Genomic DNA, 23,307 nt, shown 5'->3' with positions numbered 1-23,307 from the left:
GAACAATTAATATTTCAATAGCATTTGTAGTATTCACTTTTAGTACTATTGGGTGTAGGTTCAAAAGTTTCCACTAAACCAGCCTACCATTTCTCGTATTTACGACAACATCTTGTTTTAAAATTAGATGTTTCAGACATAGCAAATACTTCAATAAACCTGAGACATGTAAACCCATGGAGAGTGGACTGGAAACAGAACTTGCTTAATTTAGCCATTTTTTTTTTTTTTTTTTTAGGAAATAAAACTTTGGAAGTGAAATATATAGGCAATGTATACTTGCCTAGAGGCTTCAATCCGGTACCAAAACCCATCATCAATGGTCAGATCTGGATACTCTACCCGTCCAACACCAGATCCCACATCCCACAGGAAGCTCACCTTGCCTTTGCGCATCTCTATGGCCAAGAAGTCAGTCTACATAGAAAATATGAAAATAGAAGCAATATCATACTCTGATTAAAGGAAGCTCTCCAGAACTCTTCCCATTTCAGAAGGCATCAGAACAGAGTATCATAAACCCATATATAATAAAGTATGGAAAATAACTCTAACAGTGACTAAGAATCGGATTGTTCTTTCCCTGCTTTCCTTGGTTCAAATAAGTCAAAGATGACAAAAGACTGGTGTTAGTGATATGCAGCAAATTGCTGCTAAACATGCAGAAGTGTTAATATTGTAGGCACTAAGAGAAGGATTTAACTGAGACAAACATTATTTGTAAAACATCCATTGGATGGCAGAAACATGTCAGGATTCTAGGCTAACATATGATACCATCTAGCCTCTTCATTCTGTATTAGGTAAATAAAATATATAGTTCAAAATGTTAGAAATAGAATGTTTTTCCCATTTACAGAATTATTATTGATTATTCTAGAGTGCTCATGGGAAACGGAATCATTCATCATCATTATGCTTGCAGTTGTAGACGTGACTGAAAATTACAATAAATTTGAGCTTTGACAGATGCAAGATGATTAGCTACTTCTTTCCCAAGGGAAAACCTACAACCAACCCAAAGTTTACTCGTTGCACTGTGAATTTTAAAGCTCTAACGCAGTTCATGCAGAACTCTGATTTCATATCTAATTAAAAATACAAAAAAATATTTACTGATTGTATTTTAGAAGTCCTTATGTTAATACTAAAGACATTAAATGTCTGGTTTATCATAGGCCCTCAACTATTGCTCTGAAGCCTTGAGGAGGAAAAAATAAGCCTTTTTCATCTTCTGTGTTTGTCAGTAATCTGATTTGATTGAGCAACGCTGACATGAAAAGCAGGAGATACACTTACAAACTTGGCACTTCCAAGGTAAAAAAGCAGATTGTCAGCAACTACAGTCTTCACATTGACAATGACAGTGTTGTATGTTCCCTTCTTTATTTCTGGTCTGTATGTGCGAATACAATTGCCTCCAGAAGACACGGACACTTTGATCTTCAAAAAAAAAACAAACAACAGAGCAGAAATAATTCAGTTTGCTGCTTATTATTACAGAAGTAACTTAAGAGGCTTCTAAATAACTGTTTTTTTTGTTGTTGTTGTTGTTTTAAAATTATTATTTTGTATATATTTTTTTTATTCTTCCTTACCATTTCCATGTTACATGTAGCAGGGAGTTGCTTGGATATATACAGGAGGCAGAAATGGAATTTTCTTTTTGGGATTGTTTCTTATATTTTGATTAAAAGGCAGTAAAAGCTCTTTCTGGCATTCAGGTGTGAAAGGACAAACTGTATGGATTAAAATAGCTAGAAGATTAACTGGTCTAACACAAGCAGCAGGGGAATTCTGACAGTGGAGATAACCTATAACTAGGACATAATGCCAGGAAAATATGCAGTGCTCCTGTGCTCCTGAAGGAATTGCAGCACACTGCTTTGGGGTAGACAGGAAGATCTATTTTTTCCTTGCAATATCTTTGATTATGCTAATTTAATACTCCTACCGTGTTTTTTTTTGTTGTTGTTTTTTTTGTTGTTGTTGTTGTTTTTTTTGGTTGTTGTTGTTGTTTTTGTTTGTTTGTTTGTTTTTGTTTAAACCAACAGTTATGTATTGCTGTTATATCATAGCCCCTGATGGAGTTGGTATTCTTTACTAGGTTTCATTTCCACAGCTCAGGTGACATATGCATTTGGACATATGTGTTAGTTTCCTCAGGCTCTGAGCACAGATAAAAAACAGTATACTGTTTGCTTTCATATTGCCAACATAGACATAATGACAGTCCAATGGTATTTCAATTCCAGCTAGACATGTTTATGTATTAGAGTAGATGCAAATAACGGTAGACTCAGTAAAAAGGTGACTTTTGCTTATGGTAAGCTTTGTCAAAAAGGAGATCCATTCTATGACCAAACGTTACTTTTTTAACTCAGAAATGCTAAGCAAATAATTATTTTGAAGCCTTCAGACAGAAGACAAACATAAGAAGAAAACAATTTAATCACTATAACCTGTCTTTATATCGTGAACAAATCTCATTGTGTATATGCTATATACTTCCTTCCTGGGCTCCTATTATTCTGTAAGGTTTTGTTTCCTAATCTCTTTTTCAGGAAGTTTCCTTATGTACCATCTTCAAGAACTCTTTTTTTCACCTTGTTACACTGTGTCACAAGCTGAATAACCTGGTATTATCCAGCTGATCATCAAGTTTGGAATATTACTGAATCAGGGAGATGGATACCACACTCAACAGCCAAATTGAAATACACTCTTAAACCAAGTTTGATTTATCAGAACTCCACATTCTCAGGTAATGTAAGTTCCCTGAAATGAAAATAGGGGCTTAATATCAGTGTTGAGGCAAAACAAAAAACAACAACAAATATTTTTGTTTTCACAACAAACGATGATGTGGTGATTCTCCTGTTGTACTCTCACTCACAGTACTTCTTAAATAATATCTTTTCCATAATCATTCCTACAGATGTCATCTGTTTAACTAGGGTGCATTTTAAATGAAGAAACAAGACACAGAGTGAAAATTATTGGAATATTCTCTGCTTATCTGAGAAATTATATTCCATTCCTTGCTTTCTTTACACATTTTCAGAATTAGAAAGAATTCAGCTCATGGAAAAGAAAGAGAAAATTCAAAAATAAAATCCTAACAAAATTCAAAAGGTAATCTCATGGAGAAAAAGGGCTTACCGAATTAGCTTGCTTCCGAGCTTGGTTTATCAGCTCTTTTATCTGAGAAATGTTTTTCCCTACGTTATCCTGAAGTTCTTTGATTGGCTTGAGTTTATCTAGTAAGCGGTCTGCTTCTTTTTCTAGGTGTTTTATGCTTGAATCTGCATCAGCAACTTCATAAGAAAGAACAAGGCAGAATTTTAAAGTGATGCCAGACAATAATTATAAATTGCAATAAAAAAAAAATCAAGAAAATTCTGCATAAATACTCGTGCAATATTACATGCTATTACTATGAGATATACACTGACTAGGAAGCTACCTGAACAAAATAAGACCATTTAAGAACATTTAGAATTAAGATAATTTAGCAATAGTAGCAAATACTGATGTTAAAGCAGGATTTTGAAGCAGTAACTATGCCTCAGGTCAGGGTGACACTAATGGACAATATTTGCTATAGCATTAATACAGTTATGCACTAAGCATTTACTTGCTTTTTCTAACTGTAGCTTTGAAGAAATATGCTAGATTAATGAAAACTTGTTAGTTTCCATTAGTAACTTCTGCAAAAGGGCTAGAGGACTATAGTTAATTCTTGAATTAACTTGATGTCAATTCATAAATTAACTAAAATGGCAACAACTACAAGATGTTTTAATTCTGATCAGAAGCTTAAAATTCTGTATGCATATTGAAAGCAGATCAAAAATGTGGCACTAAACTGTAAATATATATATATATTTTTTTTTTTCAAGTGAACTTAATGGTTTTACAAAGAGATCTTTTTTCTCTCTTTTTCTTTAAGCTTCAAATGACTTTTTTGCCTTTCAACATACAACTAGTGAACCATATCCTCTCTCTGACAGTTCTGAAGATGTAAGGATTGCAGCACTTGTTTAGCATGAGGGTATGGGATTGTGTGGATGACTGTGAAAGGCACAAATCAGATTTTACCAAAAGAATGTAGGTTGAAGGGAAATAATTATTAAGAAGTTGGATATTGCTTAGATAAAGCATGACAGTCCGTGTATCTAGTTTATGAATACTAACCCAGACACTGATACCAAACCTTCAGGATGTTTCTTAAGGTTTCATAAGTGAGACTAGTTACCAAGACACTTTATCTCAGAGCCTTCAAAAATAATCAAACTACTGGATTATTTTGATGAATGAGAAATGTGGAAGACCATGCAGAAGGTTTGGTGGCAAGCAGTGGAACATCATCTACTGGAAAAAGCACAATAAAAAAAAACACAAACAAACAAACAAAAAAAAAAAAAAAAAAAAAAAAAAAAAAAAAAAAAACAAGAAAGAGAACATACGTACTGATTCCTGTAGGCAAGACAAGGGGACAAAGAACAGAGAAAAAACAGAATACAACATAAGAAGATGTTTTGAAGATCTAAACACAAATGTAAATTAAGGAACAGGATTCTAGATCCAAGTGCCAAGAAATTGGTGCTTTTAGGCCACTTCCCAGTTGTTTATCACTACCAATCCAGATGTTGTTACCTTGTAGATCTAATTGATTCCTAACCTGCCATAATATAATCACAGTATTTCAATAGATAAATATTTTTCTTATTGTGTAAACTACTAGGGGTCTCTCAGCCTGATGGAGCTGCCTGATGCCAAGCTGACCAAAACCTGGAGAGTAGAGAGTAGCTGAAAAGTTAGTCTTTCAGCAATTTTGTAAAGGTATTCAGGTTTTGTTGTCAGCTCTGTACACCCCTATATGAGATGAACAATCTACCATAAAATACATTGTAATTTAGAATTCAATGTTATCCTACATACCCAAAGTGAAAATGCTAAAGCAATTGTCACTTCTTATAACAGGCTTCGCTAACAACAAAAAAACAGCCCTAAAAAAATATACTTAGAGTCTCTTTTTCTATCTTTCTTAAGTGTCTTCAGTGCTCTACCAAAATAGTAACTTATATGACAGAAGTCATGCATTTCTCCCAGAAGTGATTATCTGATTGACTGAAGGCTCAGTTAGTGCAGGGAATTTTACATGAATCAAGTGGTAATTGTCAGTCAAAGACAGATTCTTTAATTATTCACCTACCTAAATAGTTTAAAGAGCAGTCTGTGGAACAAATCTATCCACTACATGTTCATCCTGATGATGCTAGCTTTTTTCTGCAACTACCAGCAGCAGTCTCTAAGATTTAAAAGTTATTCTTAAATGATAAACGCAGAACACAGGAACTATAGAGCTTCCTTTTACAACAACATACTGTAGTAATACTGTGGGAGTGAAGTTACTGAGTGTCTCTGTTTCATTTTGGGATGTGAAATGAAAATATAAACCGAAAAAAAATCCTCCAAAAAAACAAACCAAACCAAACCAAACCATATCTTACTATTCTTGATAGGATCCTTCACAACAGCATTTGTTTTTGCCACATCATCTGCAAGTTTACTGTAATTGTTTCTCAAGCCAAGCAGATTCTGGTTGAGGTCTTTAATCTGGGCCAAGACATCATTTGCCGTATCGTTGGCTTGTTTTGCTTTGTCTTTAGCCGCCTGTACCTTTATAGCTGTATCTGTAGGTAGAAAAGAATAATGAAATGACTGTCCTGAGTACAGAAGTTTTCTTCATATGTCTCAAGAATAAACTTGCGCCAAAATTCTACAACCTTAATTTGTGTTGTGTAGTTCTTTACTCTTTAGGAGATCCCACTTCAAATGTAGTAAGACATTATGAATTGCACATGTAGAGTGTAGATGCCCTGTTTTTCAAGACAACAAACGCTTCTGAAGAAGAGAAAAAAACTCTACAGTGGAGCTGTAGGACCTGTAGGAACAATCTTTGCTACCTGCTTCCCACAAAACCATGAAACTGTTCTTGGAATTGTTTTCCTGTTGTATTTTCCAACATGTCTTTGTGTCCCTCAGTCATATGAGAATTTTGGAGTGCAGCTCAGAAATTTGGACACCTCTGAAATGATCATGTAGCAATAGTGCCACTTGTCATACTGACTGGGGCTTTCTTTTGCAGTCAGTGAGGTTAACAGATTGCACTGCAGTAGTGGGGAAAACACAGGAGGATGTATTTACTATCCTATTGTGGCTAAGAGACAGTTGATAAGGGATAGTTTATCCCAAAATTTGCTTGAAGAAGACTGCATATTCCTGATTCAACAATTGTAGGAAAACAGGGGAAACACAGATATTATCACCATTTCAGGGGATTAACAGTATAGATTTCCAACCATTTTTTCAGGTAGGTCCTTCACCTTCTGTGGACTATGTGATGCAATCAAGCCTGTGGCCTAGGGAGAATACAATGCTTCTTAAGGCTGTAGAGAATTGGTAGGTTTATCCTGAACCCTGGAGAATTACATGACCATTTTTACTTTCTTGAGCAAAGACATATTATGTGCTACACTCTTATTTCTGAAGTGTACACTCTTATTTCTGAAGTTTTACCTTTGAAAAGTGCACATAACACAACAGCACCTTGAAAATATATCTGAACCTTTAATAAACCATAATCATCATCAGTACTGACAAGTGAAAGAACAGATTACTCTGATTGCCTTTTTCCACTTTCTATTTTCATCATATCTAAGTATCTCTTTTTGAGGCAATTATTAGAGGTCATGCAGCTTTCTGGCAGAAAGAAAGTTGGACTTCCCTTTATTTGGAGAGGAGGGAAGTGTTACTTCCCTCTATTGGTCATATAAATTATATTTATTTTAAACCACACTTATAAAAGTATGCCTATCCCTCCATATGTAGGTCCTTGTCCTAAAGTAATCTATCCATCTATCCCATTTTGAATCTTTCTGGTTTTATTTGGCTATTTTATTTGAGTATTACTACAGTATAGACAAGAATTATTAGTTTAAATTGCTCTCTACTTTTGTGAATCCTTGAAGAATGAGATATATGACAGGGTCATTTTCTCTCCTGTCCTCATTGGTTACTTTGCCATTGGATGACTAATTTACAGCACTTTTGTATCCATGTCTTTTATTTGCCCTGAATTTAATTCTTAAGACACGTCTACTTGTGTATGAGAGTGTCCTTGTCCAAAGAGCAAGCACCTTGTAACTCTAATCTGACAAGAGTTTATTACATTGCTAATGGTTGCATATTTCATGTATCTTTTACATGTTTCATATTTACTATACTGTCTCCTAAGGCCCAGTGGTCTCCAAGGTCCATTTTGTTTGACTTAGACATCTATCTATGCACAAGAAGAAAAACAGGCCAATACGTGTGGTTAAAACCCAGGAAGTGGCATGAGTATGATATATTAAAGCAAATTCTTGTGAATGTCTGATTTCAAGGATCGCTACATCTAAAAATAAACTTTCCAGTTGTCTGGAATCTTGAAGTCACAAAAGTGTGCAAGATGAATAGTAAAAGTAATAGTAAATTATTTCTCAAGCCAAGTTTTTACTTGTAGTCTGAACTTTCCAGACCTTCACATATGAGAGAGAATATAGATTTTCTTCAGAGACTTTTCTTCAGTTTATTGCAATGCAGTGCTCCTTAGAGAGAAAAGTCATAGCAAATTATTTTGATAAAACATTTATTTTTTATAAAAACAAACATTCTGTTTATCACTGTCTATTATACTGAAACTATATTGTAGCTCACTGTCTCTCGCAATCACAACACTAAGTAGCTAACATCCCAACACTTTGGGATTTTAATCAATATTAAAGATTGGAGGGGGGGCAGGGGGACTTATACAGAATTATAAGTATGCTTAGTACTTTTGTCTTCATTGAGGAAAGCCTGTTCCAGTTCTAAGATACACAATGTCAAATTGACTGGAAAGGATACTGCAGCATAAATCAATGACTGTGGTAGAGAGGTAAGACAAAAAGAGCAAATTTCATCCTGCTTTTTCTATTGTCAGTAGGTCTTTATTTTTCTTGGTTGCTATAAGAAGCATGATGGTTCTTTATTCACAAGTTTCATAAACAGACTTTTCATGTTTAAAGAAAAAACTATTTGCCTCAGAATGTATTGTAACTTCTGAATTATAATTCGTTCCGAAACCAGTCTTTTGCAAATTGCAGAAACTTGGTACTATTTACTGTGCCAAAATACAAACTGATAAAAGGTATCTGTTTTCAGACCAGTTCTCTCTAACATAGCTTATTTTTGTCTCATTAAAGCAGCCAGTGATCAAAGCGGACCCAATGTGGACCACAAAAAGATCAGTCAGACAGATGATAGGTGTTTATACACCTAACAGAGCAGGACATGTTAAGTGTTGCATTACTTTTCCAGCTTACCATTAGGAATGGCTGACAGTTTTCCAAAGGTTTCATTCAAAGCTTTCAGGAGAATGGAATTCTTCTCATCAGAATCTTTCAGTCTGTTCTGCATGCTGTCCAGGTTATCTCCCTTTTCTATAACAACAATAATAAGCAAGCAATTTATCATTAAGAAATTCAATAATGTAAATAAGGAAGTCCAGTAAATCTGGTTGTAGGGTTCAATGATAATCTTTTTGGTTTCTTTAGGTTGCCTAGTTCTGTAGTATCTAAATGCTTTAGTACGTTTTACTGTTCTATATCAAAGGTTTTGATATAAGAGGTTTACAGAAAAAAATACAGAAAAAAAAGAAAAAATGATAATCATAGAAAGAAAAAATGATAATCATAGATGGAATGATTTATTCAAATTCACACAGTGATCCACTGATAGACTCAAGAGTGAAGTTCAGTCATAGCTTTGATTCCGAGATCCAACTACCACTCAAATTTTCATCTTAAAGGGATGAATGAAAGGGATGAATGGGATGAATGATTCTCCACTGTGTGGAGAGAGGCATGACAGATCAGGTCATCTTACTGCTGCAATTAGAATGGCCAAAGCATAGCTCTCATGGATTTTCTGAAAGATAACCTATGTTGATGTAACATCTGAGGAAAACATGAGATATCACCCTATCATCAATATGAGGAGACAACACAAATTATTATGAAATAAACATAGATTTTATTTTTGGGTATAGTCCTAAAAGTAAATAAAAATAGTTGTATCATATTCAGTACATTAAAGACTGTTGCAGACTAACATTATCTTTTACAGATAAGTTTCTGTTCTTCACCTATTTTTTGAATAAAAACTACAGATTTTTTTTTTTGAATAGTAACCAGCACTAGCAATAATTATAATTTTTCAAACTTTCAAAAGTGAGTTTCCAGATAAGCTTTACAGTTATTAAAACAAAAACAAAAACAAACAAAAACATAAAAAAAAAAAAAGTTAAGTTTGGCACAGAAAATGATAGGTAATGCTTAAACAACTATCTCAGAGGGCATTTTTCATCATTTCTTCATATAAGTATAGAGTTCTTTGGAACAGACAGCTGCTAATTTATTAACTTATTAAATTTATGCCCTGTTGGGAAACTAATTCAACATCACTGTGCTTGATAGAACGAGGAGAATAATTTGTAGAAAAGTAGTTTAAGATACAAAGTATGACAGTGACCTTCAGATACGTGACAGGTTATTGAAATTAAACACACGGTTTTTGGATCCAAGTAGATACTGAAGTAGGAAAACATATTGGAGAAGAGTTTTCTCTGTGAATAAGTCACATACATGTGAAAAATATAAAGTATTTCTTTCTTTATTTCTAAAGTACCTCTTTTTCACAAGGGACAATAATTAGACATATTGGTACTTCAGCATCTCTTCAGCATCTCTAACCCTTCTGTGAGAGGGTAAACAAAATAATGGGTTAAAATGAGTGACAGTGGTTCAAGTCCTACAGATTTTAAAAGAAAAAGGTTTCATAAAATTAGATATGCAAAAAAGCATCTTGAAATTAGAAAAATCACACTAACTGCGTATTACCTTCAAGAAATGATTAACTACATTTTCAAAGACTGAAAAAGTGGATAGAATTTAAATGAGAATCACATTTTTGCTGTTGGACCCTTTGAAATGTCATTCAGAAAGAGATCTATGCACTGTATTTAAACCAGAGCAACACTGCAGGAGTGCCTGGAGGTAAGACTTCATTCCTGCAAAATGTCCCACAGAGGAACAGGACACTGGTATGAAGTGTGAAAGGCACAGTTAATGCTAGAATAAAGTTGGGAAGAATCTTATATAAATTATAAGATCATATTTTCCCTCAAAAATACTGCTTTTTTAAATAACTTTTTTTCTGCAGATGAATGAGGTCACTCATAAAGTGATGTTAAACTAGGGTGAAGATATGAGAGTCTGACCTTAAATGCTCTGTGGCTTTACCTGAGTTCATTTATCATTAAGTAATAATACTAACAAAAATATTTTAATTTCTTCCATTTAATTTTGAAATTATAGTCTGCCTGATATTTCTTTGGTGTCTCTGGTGCCTTTTTGGAATGTAAGTGTTTATAAAGTGTATTAATATTCCTGACATATTTTATTCATTTCTGGTGGTGCTACAGTAACTTTTTTGCATTAAATTAATTTAAATTATCTCTCTTTCTTCTCTTTACTCTGCCAGATCCAACATTACACTAATTATCTCTTGGTTACATTTCTGAAGAATCATGTTTCCAGACTTCTGTTTTCAGCTTTGTAACCATAGCAGCAATTTTTATGGATTTTAATAACTGAAGTTTCCCTAGAACTCCTCAATTTGAATACCGAGACCCTGTGTTTAATATTTTTTCTTTTAATTTCTCAAATGTATTTTCACTGTTTTTTTTTTTTTTTTTAATATTAAAATAATAAAGTCATAAATAAGTGTCCTTAGGGAGCTTTTCAAGAAAATTGTTCATTTTGCACAATGATCATAACATGAAGCTTTATTTTGAAGAAACTTCCCACGCTATATGAAGAGACACAGACTATATGAAGAGAGCCACACTTAATGAAGAGACCCAGACAGTCTCTTCATTAAGCACTGAGCTAATTTTGACTATGAATCACAAACTGAACTGACTTCATTTCAGGTTTTCCTCATCGTTTAATTATTAGCATTTGTGAGAAATCCTAGAGCCATAAGAAGGCCTGAGATTATCCAGTTAATCATAGAGGCTAGGCATAATATGAATGGCTACAGCCTAAATTTTTCCAAAATACAGAGTTTATCTGACTTGGAAGAGGTTAGTGGATTTGCACTGAAAGATACCAGGCCCTGTCAATTCACATTAAAGTGTAGGTTGAGAAATATCCTGAGAAATTTATGTCATTCCTGTTTCCACTTAATTAGCTCTGCACGGAAATGGCACAGGATGCCAATCAACATACAGTATATTGTTCAAATCTACAAAAAATGCATCACTAAAACTAAACCCTAAAGTGTAAGGACGATCTTGACTGACTTTGCAGGTATGAACTCATGTATTTTCTGGTTTGGTTAATCTGATTTTCAATTTCTGTTTCTATTTCCTTGATAAAACACTACATTACAGAATAATCATTACCCATTTTCCCTGAGTGAAAAAACTGAAGTGAGTCAAAAAAAAATCCCTACATTCATATGTTTTGTTAAGAAATGAGTTACTTATCACTTGCATGGGGTGATCTATTTTTACAAGAGACAAGTTTTAACAAATCTCTGAAGAACATATACATACATAGCACTGGTTAATTACTGATTTCTTGTCACCACTGCAATACTAGCAGAAACGGGCATCTTCTGAGAGTTTGGCCTAATGTAGTTTTCCATGGGACTGTCCAAAAAGGAATTATAAAGACACGCTACCCAATGCATGCCCCCCAAAACAGAATAAAGGTTGAAATCTCCTGAGGAGCAATACATGCAGCTGTTTTTATTGATTGGATATTGCACAAATTTACTGGCAGTTGCACATCTACCATTTTATTATGCTTCTGCATCCTGCAAATAGCATTTTTGCTCCCCTCAGTCTCATCCTGTAAAGAGGGTGATGGGCCACAAGCTAAATTTTTCTCTCAAAACCAAGCAAGACTTATGAATAAATGGGGAAAAATGTAACTGGAGAAATGCAGCCAATGATGGTTAACTTTTTAAAAAGACTGTTTTCAGCATTAGCATTTACATGAATATTATGCAATAATTTGCCGAATGCAACATGCCAGGGCAGCAACAATGCAAACCAGAGGAAAATACACAATCAAGGAATATAGCTGTGCCTATCATCTACAAAGTATTTTGGCTAAAAATATTCACTTGTTGTCAGACAGGACAAGACCCCCTCAACTTGTCAATTCTTAAGCAGAAGAAATGACATGAGCTGAATTTCAGTAGTCACCTGACACCAGTCTCCAGCTGGAGTAGTTTATATATCTTATTTTTCCTTTTCACTGATCATTTTTGAAGCCTGTATATCGTCTCAAATCTGCACTGGGCAAGTATATTTTTAAAACAGTAAATTCAAAATTATCAGCAAGAAAAATTGCTCCTGGCAAACTAAAAATCCCTCAAGGCACAGAGAGAATGAAGCTGGCAGGCAGAAGCATTCACTCATTTGTAGCCAAAATTTCAAAACTCCTTAGACAGAGCATTACACACAGATTTTGCTTCTCCCACCAGGGTTATTTCTTCTAACACCTAGCCCCACAGAGAAAGAAAGAATTAAATCTCCATTTTAATAGCTTCTGTCAGAAGCTTTGCTTTGTAAGGACTGTTTCAGCAGTTTTTGGTGGTAATATAAAACATTTTTGTGATTAACAGCCATTTTATAACTAGTGTAATTGGCCACAAATCACAGAAATGTCATAATGTAGCAAGAAAACACTCCCACCTCTATCATAGCCCAGCCTGGATTTCTGGAGTATATATTACTTAAGTGGCTTATGGATTTTCATTACTTTAACTAATGTACTACCTGTAGTGCAGGCAGAGAAATTTCAAACTAATGATCACTTCTGTCTAGCAGATCTTTATAGAGTGCCCATCATCCATCCTTCACTTTCAGTAGAGACTCTGAACAGGGTGGCTTGTAAGAACGGTAGAAAATATCTATTAGTTTTACACTCAATTCTCGCTTTCCATCCAGGAAACATCAAGTCATCCAGAAGAGATTATGTTCATAATACTAGTAACGCCATCACTTTGGAGAAAAAGCAGAGTAGGGAAAAAAATAATCTGTTTTTGCATTTTACTTTTACGTATCTGCATTCTGGGCATTATACTAACTGATCTCTGTGGGTCAAGCTGTGGAGCATGGCTATGTTTTATCAGATACAAAAAAGCATACTGGAAAGTTTAGAATGTTTATCTGTATGGAGCACGTTATATCTAAGTCATATCAGAGAACATTAGGAAACTCCATCTCATTAACCTTCAGCATGGGGCAAGACCACAGACAAAGATCTAATACTTATCTTATAAGCACTGCTGCTCCCTGCTTGCATGAGGATTGCTTTATGAATCTTTAGGATGCTTAGACCTTCACTTCTGAATTATGAAATGGACATCAACTGAAATTCTCACTGGACTAAAATTGGAGAATAACATGTTTTTTTCAAAAATCTCTGAAGTCATGTCTTATTGAGGTTGTAATATTTTATTTATTTATTTATTTATTTTCAGAGTTAAATTGGATAGCCCTGTGGGAGCATAGTATTGATATATATTCAAAGTCTTTGATTTTGGCCTGGAAAACAGGTCCCTATGCTCTACAGAGCACATGATAACTCTGAGGTAACCAGTCATGGAGCACAGAAAGCTATGGATTCCACCATGGTGTACAAATGCCTTTTTGGCATTTCCAGCCATGGAAAGATGTGAAGTTTGCTTTCTTCACAAACAGCATCCCCACTCTTTCTGCTTCAGCCATATTACTTAAATTTGCCCACTGGTCTCACCTAGCAGTTCAATGAGTTTCTGTGGTGTATTTACTGAAACATGGTCCTCTGGCCCTAAATTGGTACTGAATCTGGCAGTAAAGTCACAATAAAGTGGAAGCCTAATATACATCCAAGATTTACTAGAAACTGTTGGTACTTATTATTTTCTTGTAGCAGCTCCGAGGAAAAAAATGTTTTTAAACTTTCAAACTGTGTATGATATTGAAATGTAATTAATGACCATATTAAAATTTTTGTCTTATGACCTTGTTAAACATTATGATGACTTGTTAACTAGTCTGCAAGTTGAAATCCTAGAACTGCCAAAAATAAATGAGAATACAGTAATAGTCAAACGATGACTCTGTGTTATGTGGATCTCATTCTTCATGCTGTATGGTTTTTATAATGCATCTCCCAGGAGGCCAATGAAAATTTTATATATTAAAACCTGAAAGACTGGGCTCTATTATAAAAATCTAATAAAAAATATTTTTTAACTACTGTAGCATGACATGGAAGCTTCAGGCATCATCTCTGTGACAGGCAGATTAAATCTCAACCTGGAATATTTACTGCATGTGATTTTTCTAGTTCTGATGCATGAAATAAACAAACAAACAAAATAGATTAATTTTCAAATCCTATAATGAGCAAGAAATATTATATCATAGTTGTTTTCATCTTGTCCTCTTTATTTCTTCCAAATCCTAGATCTGTTTTCTCATTTAAGTGAGAAAGTGTTATACCTGTCCTTATAGTTAATCCCATGTTAACCGTGCTACAGCACAATGACTTCAGCCATCTGAATCAGATTAAACTACAACATATATAGTATGAAAAGATTTTTCAAAAGCTAAACTGACTGAAAACAAGCTTTTTGAAATATATACATATATGTATAAACACAAGAGATATGTCAAACATAAGAGATGGGATTACAGTGTACTAAATTGGAATAAACCATGAAGTTATCATTTTAAACATATTCTATCTAGATTACTTAAAAACAAAACAAAACAAAACACAACAGTATTTGTATGAATTACCTTCAAAAGTAGCTGTATGAATGATTTGGTTAATTGATATTCCTCTAACACTTTAATATACTAGTGGCATAAAGATGGTACAATCTTAAATCACTTTCTCTTGTATATGTAAAAACAAGGTACTCAAACAACAATGTTTAACATTTTTCACAAAGTTGTGAAACTCAGAATGCTGGCCTATTTCAAAGCGTATGATGCTTATTTCCCTTCAGGTTCGTTTGAAATACTGAAATATGAAATATTTTTTAGCTCCTTTCTAAGACTTCTTTGGAGAAAGAGTTGACGATTACTGTTAAACAGATGCTTCATTAGCACAGCAATAAGTATTTTCTTAGAAGACTTATAAAACAATCTGTCTGGATAATGATGCAACATACAAACTGCTTTTGTTTGCAAGATTGTGCAAGAGCTCAAAAGATCATTGAATCATAGGCTCCAAATGTCTGCCCAAAGAACATTTTTCTCCTCCTGACTAGCAGTCATTCCTCACTGATGTTTGCCTAAGCTGTTTTCAAAGATTTTCAAAGGTCAAATCCCCCTCAGGCAATCAATTCCAGTACTTCTAGATTTTAATTACAAGAAAGATTTTCCTAATATGTGATCTGGAACAGCACAATTTAAGATATGTTAGTACAATCTTATTTGGAGAAACCTTGGCATAACTGAAGAATAAGTCCCTACTTATTCGTCTCTTTTTCAGTCTACAATTTTAAATTATTTCAATCTTTCTCCTTCTCTACACTTCCACTTAGTCTTCATGATGTTTGCAAGACTATCTGCAAATGACCTCAACCTTCATAAGTTCAGTACCTAGCACTGCAGACAGTAATTTTGCTAAGGCACAAGTAACCCTTCCACTCTGTGGACAAATTGTTTCATGTGTTTTGGAAAGCCATTCACCTGTTCATGCATTCCCCTGCGACATCTACCTGACATCCACCGTGAACCAGCATGTGATCCATGATTTTCTTCATTTTCTTTCTATGGAACTACTACACAGACTTGCTCCTCATCCTGCATTTCTGCAGCTGTGCATTCATGTGTGCATGAAGCACCTTGTTGTGTTTATCCTGACTACTGCCCTACTTTCTCACACTGTGGCATTCAACTATAATACTCTCATTTATCAAGGAGAAAATAATCAGGTACATTATAAACACAGTCTTATCTGAATTATCAATTATTATGTCTCACCAAACAGTATTTATGAAAAAAGTGCAGAAAAATAAAGATGTTTTATTTGCACCAAATTGAAGTACTTGGTTTGAGATCTACAAACTTTATAATTTGAGCTGCATTTAGCCACATACTTAAACCTTAGGAATGAAGAAATATTGTGTGTTTGTGTATGAAAACTCATCTGTTTTGTCCAGAGAAATGTTTTAATTTTGTTTTTGAAGAAAATACTTAGCAATTCCCTCCCATTATCCTATTTGGCAAACATCTTCATCCTGCATCCCCACACTTCCCTTTTCTGTCACAACCCCATAAGCATCCTAAAGAAATGTGCTATCTCTGGTTGGTATTGTAAACCCTAATTCTGCATTAACAGGTATTTTAAACCCTAATTCTGCATTAACAGGTATTTTAAACCCTAATTCTGTATTAATAGGAAGAAAAATGTAATGTTGTGCTGGATTTTGTACTAATTTTCTGCTAGAGCATTTACTAAATCAAAACCTGTATTTTCATACCTCTCTCATTCCCACTTACTCTCAACCTTACTGTAATCATCAAGAGAAGACTAAGGTTCTAGATTTTCCAGCCTTCCCATCCCAGAAGAGGACAAGCATCCCTGTAATATGCCTGGACCCAAAATAGAATATTTTTCATTAATACATTGTTCAATTTAAAAACAGATACTGAACTAGAAATATTTTTTTTTTCTTCTGACATGGCTTATTCATGCTGGAAGTAAAACAGACTCATAAAGTTTTTCTAGTATTTAATGGACCTGAATGCCACATACTGCACATACCTTTAACATCATTTTCTAGCCTCTTGGCATCATTAAGGACCCTGAAGCTTTTCTGAAGAGAGCTCTTGGCGTCATCCTTCAACGATCCTTGAGGACCAGATGTCTGCAGACAAACAAGCAGTGTCACAGATACAGGAAAGTCTCAAGTAATAAAAGATACAGGAAAACCATCTAAGTGAATGTTCTAAATTCAAATGAACTTCAGTGTGTTCTGAATCATATCCCATTGTCATTACACTGGTCTTCAAAAGACTAAAAAATAATTTCCTTTAATTCATTTTCTTTTGTTTTTAGAAGAAGCCAGTTCTCCTTTGGAATACCAGTGATGACTACGATAAGAAGAGAAAATGTTTATATCATTACAGAAAGAGATTTGCTCTAGGAACAGAACTTTGTCCATAACAAACAAATCTTTCAACTTAAAACATATTTCTTCCTCCAGCTACAGTATTTCTCCCTAAGAGCTGCTACAATACCTTTAGAAGCCAGACTGGATCTGATGTTCCATATTCTCAGAGAACAGAGCTGTCTTCATGGTTAAATACAAGAACTGTAATTGCTAGGTCAGTATAGTAAAGATGCTACAAAGGAAATCGAGTTTAAAAAGGTAAACTGCAGTTAATCTGAAAGAGTTTTATTACTAAATAACCATCCTTCTACATATCATATTATTTAAAGATCTTTGCTTTGAAAAAACATCTCTCTCCAGTGCAGAGACTGATCAATTGGTAGTATGATTTTTCTAAATTAGATTAGTATTTTCAGTTGGTAGAAAATGCTCTAGGTTCTGAACCACTTACTGTTCAGTTTGTAAGAGTGAACTCAGGTCATACATCATACTGAGTACATTTCTGTGAGAATACTCTTGACAGCCAGATAACATTCTATATTAGTCATGGGTCATAGCCTTGTAACTAGTATGCAATTAAGCAGCAGCTACTTTTCATTTTCCAGGGCAGATACATATACTCAAAATATGTGTCAATTAAATTACACAGTTATTATTACTATTCATTATTTACATAATGAGTAAGCCCAGAGGTGATACTACTGAATCTTTGCTGTTTTTTGATGAAACGTTGAGAACCATGTATGGGACTTGTCTATTTTTTTTTTTCATTTAAAAATCTTAAAGAACACTTTGGATACTCACAAAACTCAGAATAAAGTTTTTTTGTAAAGGTATATCTCATGGCATGTGTGGCCATGTCACTGGGATACATCTACCATACTTCTTCCTTGTAGTCATGGGATCTGAATTTATTCTCAGCTTTCATCATGGGCTAAGTGATTTTATGAAGTATGACCTATACGACTGCCAAGCACACTTGAACTATTAAGCTGTTCCTACTATAAATTCTTCCCCATATCAACAGAAAATATGTTTGAAAGATCAAAAAAACAACAATACCTTTTTTTTTTTTTTTAAATAGATTTTATCACTTAATATAAGTAGCACCGATAACAGAAAAACACATATAACCCTAGAAAAAAAAAAAAAAGAAAAAAGCAAACAACAGCAAAAAAATGACTTTCCAGTTAAGCAAAAGATTGCTCCTGAAGGAAGAACAGTTGGCCAGATTTTGTAGCAGATGCACCTGTCAAATCAGATAATACTACTACATATTCTTTTTCCCATTAGCATCAAAACTTAGGTCCATGTGCCCACGGACTTCAAAAATAATGATTGTTGTTATTATTAAATTACTAGGCATGGTCGACTGGCTGTTAAAGCAGTTTATAGTCAATAGAAATACATTGGAAGGCCAGATTTGCAATGCAAAAACAAGAAGTTTTATATCAAACATCAAATCAGGGACAATAAATAGGTCCGGGCTGGCAATTAGTCAGAAACAAATTTCAGCATAAAGGCCCTTCAGAGACAAATACACTTGTACTGATTAAAAGCTTTATTTTATATTAATTTTCAAATAATTCTGCAAGGGAGGATTAATCAAAAAAATCGAATGCAAAACATACTTTTTTTGCTAGCTTTTCTTCCGGCTCATGGAATGTTGAGTTATGATGAAGTCAATAATGAAAAAAACAAATATTTTCTGGCAGTGTGAGGTAAAGTTTATGCCCAGCTTGCGGCAAGCTTGGGTCATGATGAATCTTTTTATGATTTAATAAGACTGACAGCTAAGGGATTTTTATATTGTTTTCTAAATTGGTACACCTGCTGTAAAAATGAAAAAAAAAAAAAAAAAGTAAAAAATTACCATGGTTCAAGACAAATTGGAAAACCACAGTGTCTCAGGAATCTAAGTTCTAATTCTATCTGTTCCAGAGTGTACATACACTGGGGACAGTAACTTCCTCACTCTGTGCTTCCCTCCACACCCCCTGCCCTATACAAACTTTGTGCAGCTTGACTGCTTGTGGCATCTTGTAGCAGGAGTGGGATCTCATTATGTATTCAAACAATGCCATCTCATTCTTGGGTTAGAGGCATAAGTGCTGTTATAATAACATAATACAAAATGCTGCCACTGAAACCATACATCATCCTTAATGGTCTGTTTCTTCCTTTCCTTGGGTTAGCAATAATTTTAACAAGGTTTAGCACCAAAAGAAAAACATGTATCAAATTACTGAAAAGCTCTATAAATCCATAATTAGCAATAATTATGGGTAAGGAATGAATTCAGGAAAAAAATGCCTTCCTTTTTCTACTACTTCCGTGACTCTTGAACTCTGTTCTTGCCAAATGATCCACCTTCTGCAGAAGAAGTAAGATTTCACAGAATCACAGAATTTCTAGGTTGGAAGAGACCTCAGGATCATCGCGTCCAACCTCTGACCTAACGCTAACAGTCCCCACTAAACCATATCCCTAAGCTCTACATCTAAACGTCTCTTAAAGACTTCCAGGGATGGTGACTCCACCACTTCCCTGGGCAGCCTGTTCCAATGTCTAACAACCCTTTCAGTAGAGAAGTTCTTCCTATTTCAGTTCAGCACATAGCCTGGTGGATTACAGAACTATTTTGGGATGAAGAAGATCCCTCCAGATCTCCCAGGGATGGCTGTGCGAATCACTGAATGCACATTGACAGGGATAAGGCTACAGGCTGCAAATTTGAATTAGATTAGCAATGGCCACAGCATTCTGTGAAGACTCAGCACATGCTGGGCACGGTCTGAACATGTATCAGACAAAGAATTGCTGGGGCTTTTGCAGTATGGAGGGATTCTTTTTTTTCCCAAGGTTTCATGAATGCATGTAAGCATGAAATAGGCATTATGGTGCCTAAACCTGCTGACATGTCAGTAGTTTTGGTCACTTGAAGAGGTACAGCTCCAAGCACATATGCAAATCCACTGGGGCAGTTTTGAGGATCAAATACTTAAATTCACCTTTACAATTGTAAGTTGTTTTTTGTCCTAATTCACATCCATTAAAACAGCTCTGCCTTATTTTTTAAATAAAGGATCTTCTTTTCACATACATTTACATTCTGAGACGCCTTCACCTCCATGAGAGCTAAGGCTACTCTCATTTTCACAATCTTGGAGAAAGAATGAGAAGTCTCGGGGAAGCTGAGAATTCTGAAGTACCAAGATGTTATGAATGAATTGCACCTCAGGACACTGAGTGTAATGGCACCCCAATAGTTATGTTGGGTGCCACTACAAAGGGAGTAAGAAGAAAAGAAGCAAGCAGGACCCTAAACACTTAACATGTCACCTGTGGTTCCAGTTACTAGTCTAAAAAAGACTAAGAAGAAAATTACTTCTTCAAGATGTGTTTTAAAACTATAGTTCTGATCTGAGAGACACAAGCTGGGTTTGTTAACATGACTCTACTCTTCAGTCAGTTACTGTCTTGGCTAAGTAATGGGGTATTGAAGCTGTCTGAATGCTAGAGATTTCTCATCTGTGATAAATTTATTTTTCTTTTAAAGGGGAGAGCAAATCCATCATAAAAAGCTCAGGAGGAATTTTTCTGTCATATTTTTAATACATTTTTTCCCAGTCATTTATCAGGCTTCCTGTAATCACGACGGATTTTAAGCATTTTTTTGTTGTTGTTGTTCTTGCCTTTAGCAACATTAGCTTAATTTAAAAACAAACTAATCTTCCTGTTAAAAACAAAAACAACCCCAAATTCTGAGATATCACTGAGGCTCCCATATATTGTTTACTTCAGTCACTTGCAGGGTGGAACTTAAAACTCAGCCCAGTTCTAGCATTTCTAGTTTATGCACCAGCTTGCTACTGTTGGAAAACCTTCCCTCCACAGACCCAACACTATCATTTGCTAGGAAAGGCTAGGTTCAGTGATGCAGGTGAACTTCAGACCTCTCCTCTGTTATCTGCTAGCTTCTGCAGATCAGAGTCCTTTACAAAAGATCGGCACCCACAGGTACTTTCAGAAAGAAAAGAATATGGCTCCATCTTCCAGAAGGAGCAGAAAGAGATTATTTCTGTCTTCTATACATTGGCCCAAAGAGCACCTACTTGAGAAGGAGGGAACAGTTTCTAGGACTTGCTTAGTCTGAAGGGGTTCAAATCCACAAATGATGCCTTCTAGGCTAGTGCTTGAACCATGGAGCTGCACGACAGCATGGGGGCACTCCTGTCCTGTTAAAGCTCAGCTACAAGTAAGCTCCTTGTAGAAAGAGAAGCCTCTTTCTGATTTACTGATTTTAGCAGTTAAACTTTTGAACTAGGACAAGCAAATATCTGGCTCTTTCCATTAAGGAATAAATAAATAAATAAATAAAAATAGAATGGTTAAACAATGACTGAACTTCACGATTTTTTTCAATTTGGCCCCAAATCCTAACATGTTTACCAAATACTGTGTAAAGTCTACCTCGCTCTGCAGCAGCATGATGGTAAACCACTGATTATCTCTCTATATAGCCAATTATGTTTAAAAGGCAGTAGCTCTCTCCATTTTCCTCTTTATCAACTAGACACCTATTACCCCTGTTACACATATACAGCAAAGAACATAAACAGGCTTCATCTAATGAATGTATAGAGACGAGATGCTTAAAACCCCACCCAAATAGTATCTTAGTCTCTCCTTGCTACTCACTTGCATAATATTGTCCATCTCTTCACCTCTATCCTTTTCAAACTATCTATCCACTTTCACCCCATGGTATAATCTGCTAGTTCACCATCTGATTTATACTCATTTGTAGTCAAACTGTAATTGCTCGCTTTCTTTCTTGACTGCTATATGTATCTTTTTTTCTTTTTCCCTTCTCAATCCTTACAACAGCTGCCTGCTTCATTCACTGTGAATCATGAAAGAAACAAAGGATAGATATCTGTATTAAATGTAAATGCACAGAAAAAAAAAAAAACAACAAAAACACGATAATCCAGAACTCCTTATTTACTTCTGCAGAGTAATTAGCAGTTCTAGAGAAACAAATAACTATTGAGAGAACCAGCATACACTAATATGTGAGGTGACTTTTTTTTTTCCCATCAAGAGAGAAATGTACATGTAGTAATTAGTATTGTATGAAACAGAAGTTACCAATCTAAACTGTCTAAAAATATTGAAATATTTGTGCAACAACTAAATCACTTTATCCATCTCAAAAATACAGACTTTTCCAGCATGTTGTTGCTTTTACTGTTCTTGCAATCTATTTGACTGAAGTAGCTCTCTGCAAGCTAATTTTTTGCACATGCAAGTGTTCTAACTACAAGTTTCTTCTGTTCACCTGTATGTTTCTGTATCAAATACAGGGTCTGCCTATTTTATATAATACTGTAATTTCCTTGGTGATTTTTTGTGTGCCTGTGAAGCGCACATCAATTGCTCTCTGACCAGCTTCCACAAATTAGCCATTAACTCCTTCAAAATTAGGTATAAAAACAATTCTGGCTATGCTCAGAATGTTTTCTGGTCTACGGAGCCAAGCTCCTCATTATGACTCAGGCAGCAGAGCTGGCTTTAGCTTAGAATCCTATTTTTAAAAGTTCTCTGTTTCCTCTGAAAATTTATATTATATTATATATCTATAATATTCTTATAATTATTATTATTTACTTCCAGATTTACTTATTTTTCTTACCGCTTGTATAGCTTCATTTGCAAGAACCTTGGCTTCCTTGGCAACTTTTTCAGCTTCATCCGTGTTATCCTTGATGTTAGTATAAGCATTGAAAGCAAGTGTGGCATTGAAAGAGATGTTTTTGGCTTCAGCAAGGATTCTGTTGGGATGGAAAAAGTAAACACATCATTAAACCTGCTATCAGAGCTCAATAGAATATAGTAGCCTACTTCTTCAAACCCAACAGCCTTTATTTCTAAGGTTATTTCTAAGACATTGCTTTAGAGAGCAATACTACACTTGAAAATTCAGGAGTTCTGGCATTATATATGTAAGAGAATTCATATTTC

At 34.8% G+C, this 23,307-nt stretch overlaps 1 protein-coding gene across 2 annotated transcripts in view; it reads right to left on the bottom strand.

Annotated features, from left to right (window-relative positions):
* LAMA2 (laminin subunit alpha 2) overlaps nucleotides 1-23,307 on the bottom strand; it is a 388,723-nt gene that overhangs the window by 45,300 nt on the left and 320,116 nt on the right. For both annotated transcript variants that reach the window (XM_084284185.1, XM_084284186.1), the window contains 7 exons: nucleotides 22,979-23,117; nucleotides 16,932-17,034; nucleotides 8,412-8,528; nucleotides 5,517-5,699; nucleotides 3,163-3,317; nucleotides 1,300-1,443; nucleotides 284-417 (listed from right to left, as the gene is read on the bottom strand). In XM_084284185.1, the coding sequence (XP_084140311.1) occupies nucleotides 284-417; nucleotides 1,300-1,443; nucleotides 3,163-3,317; nucleotides 5,517-5,699; nucleotides 8,412-8,528; nucleotides 16,932-17,034; nucleotides 22,979-23,117 (975 nt within the window). The remainder of the gene's footprint in view (nucleotides 1-283; nucleotides 418-1,299; nucleotides 1,444-3,162; nucleotides 3,318-5,516; nucleotides 5,700-8,411; nucleotides 8,529-16,931; nucleotides 17,035-22,978; nucleotides 23,118-23,307) is intronic.

This window comes from Netta rufina, assembly GCF_964035555.1.
Source record: "Netta rufina genome assembly, chromosome: 3".
NCBI lineage: Eukaryota > Metazoa > Chordata > Aves > Anseriformes > Anatidae > Netta > Netta rufina.
This window is presented reverse-complemented; position numbering and strand designations above follow the sequence as displayed.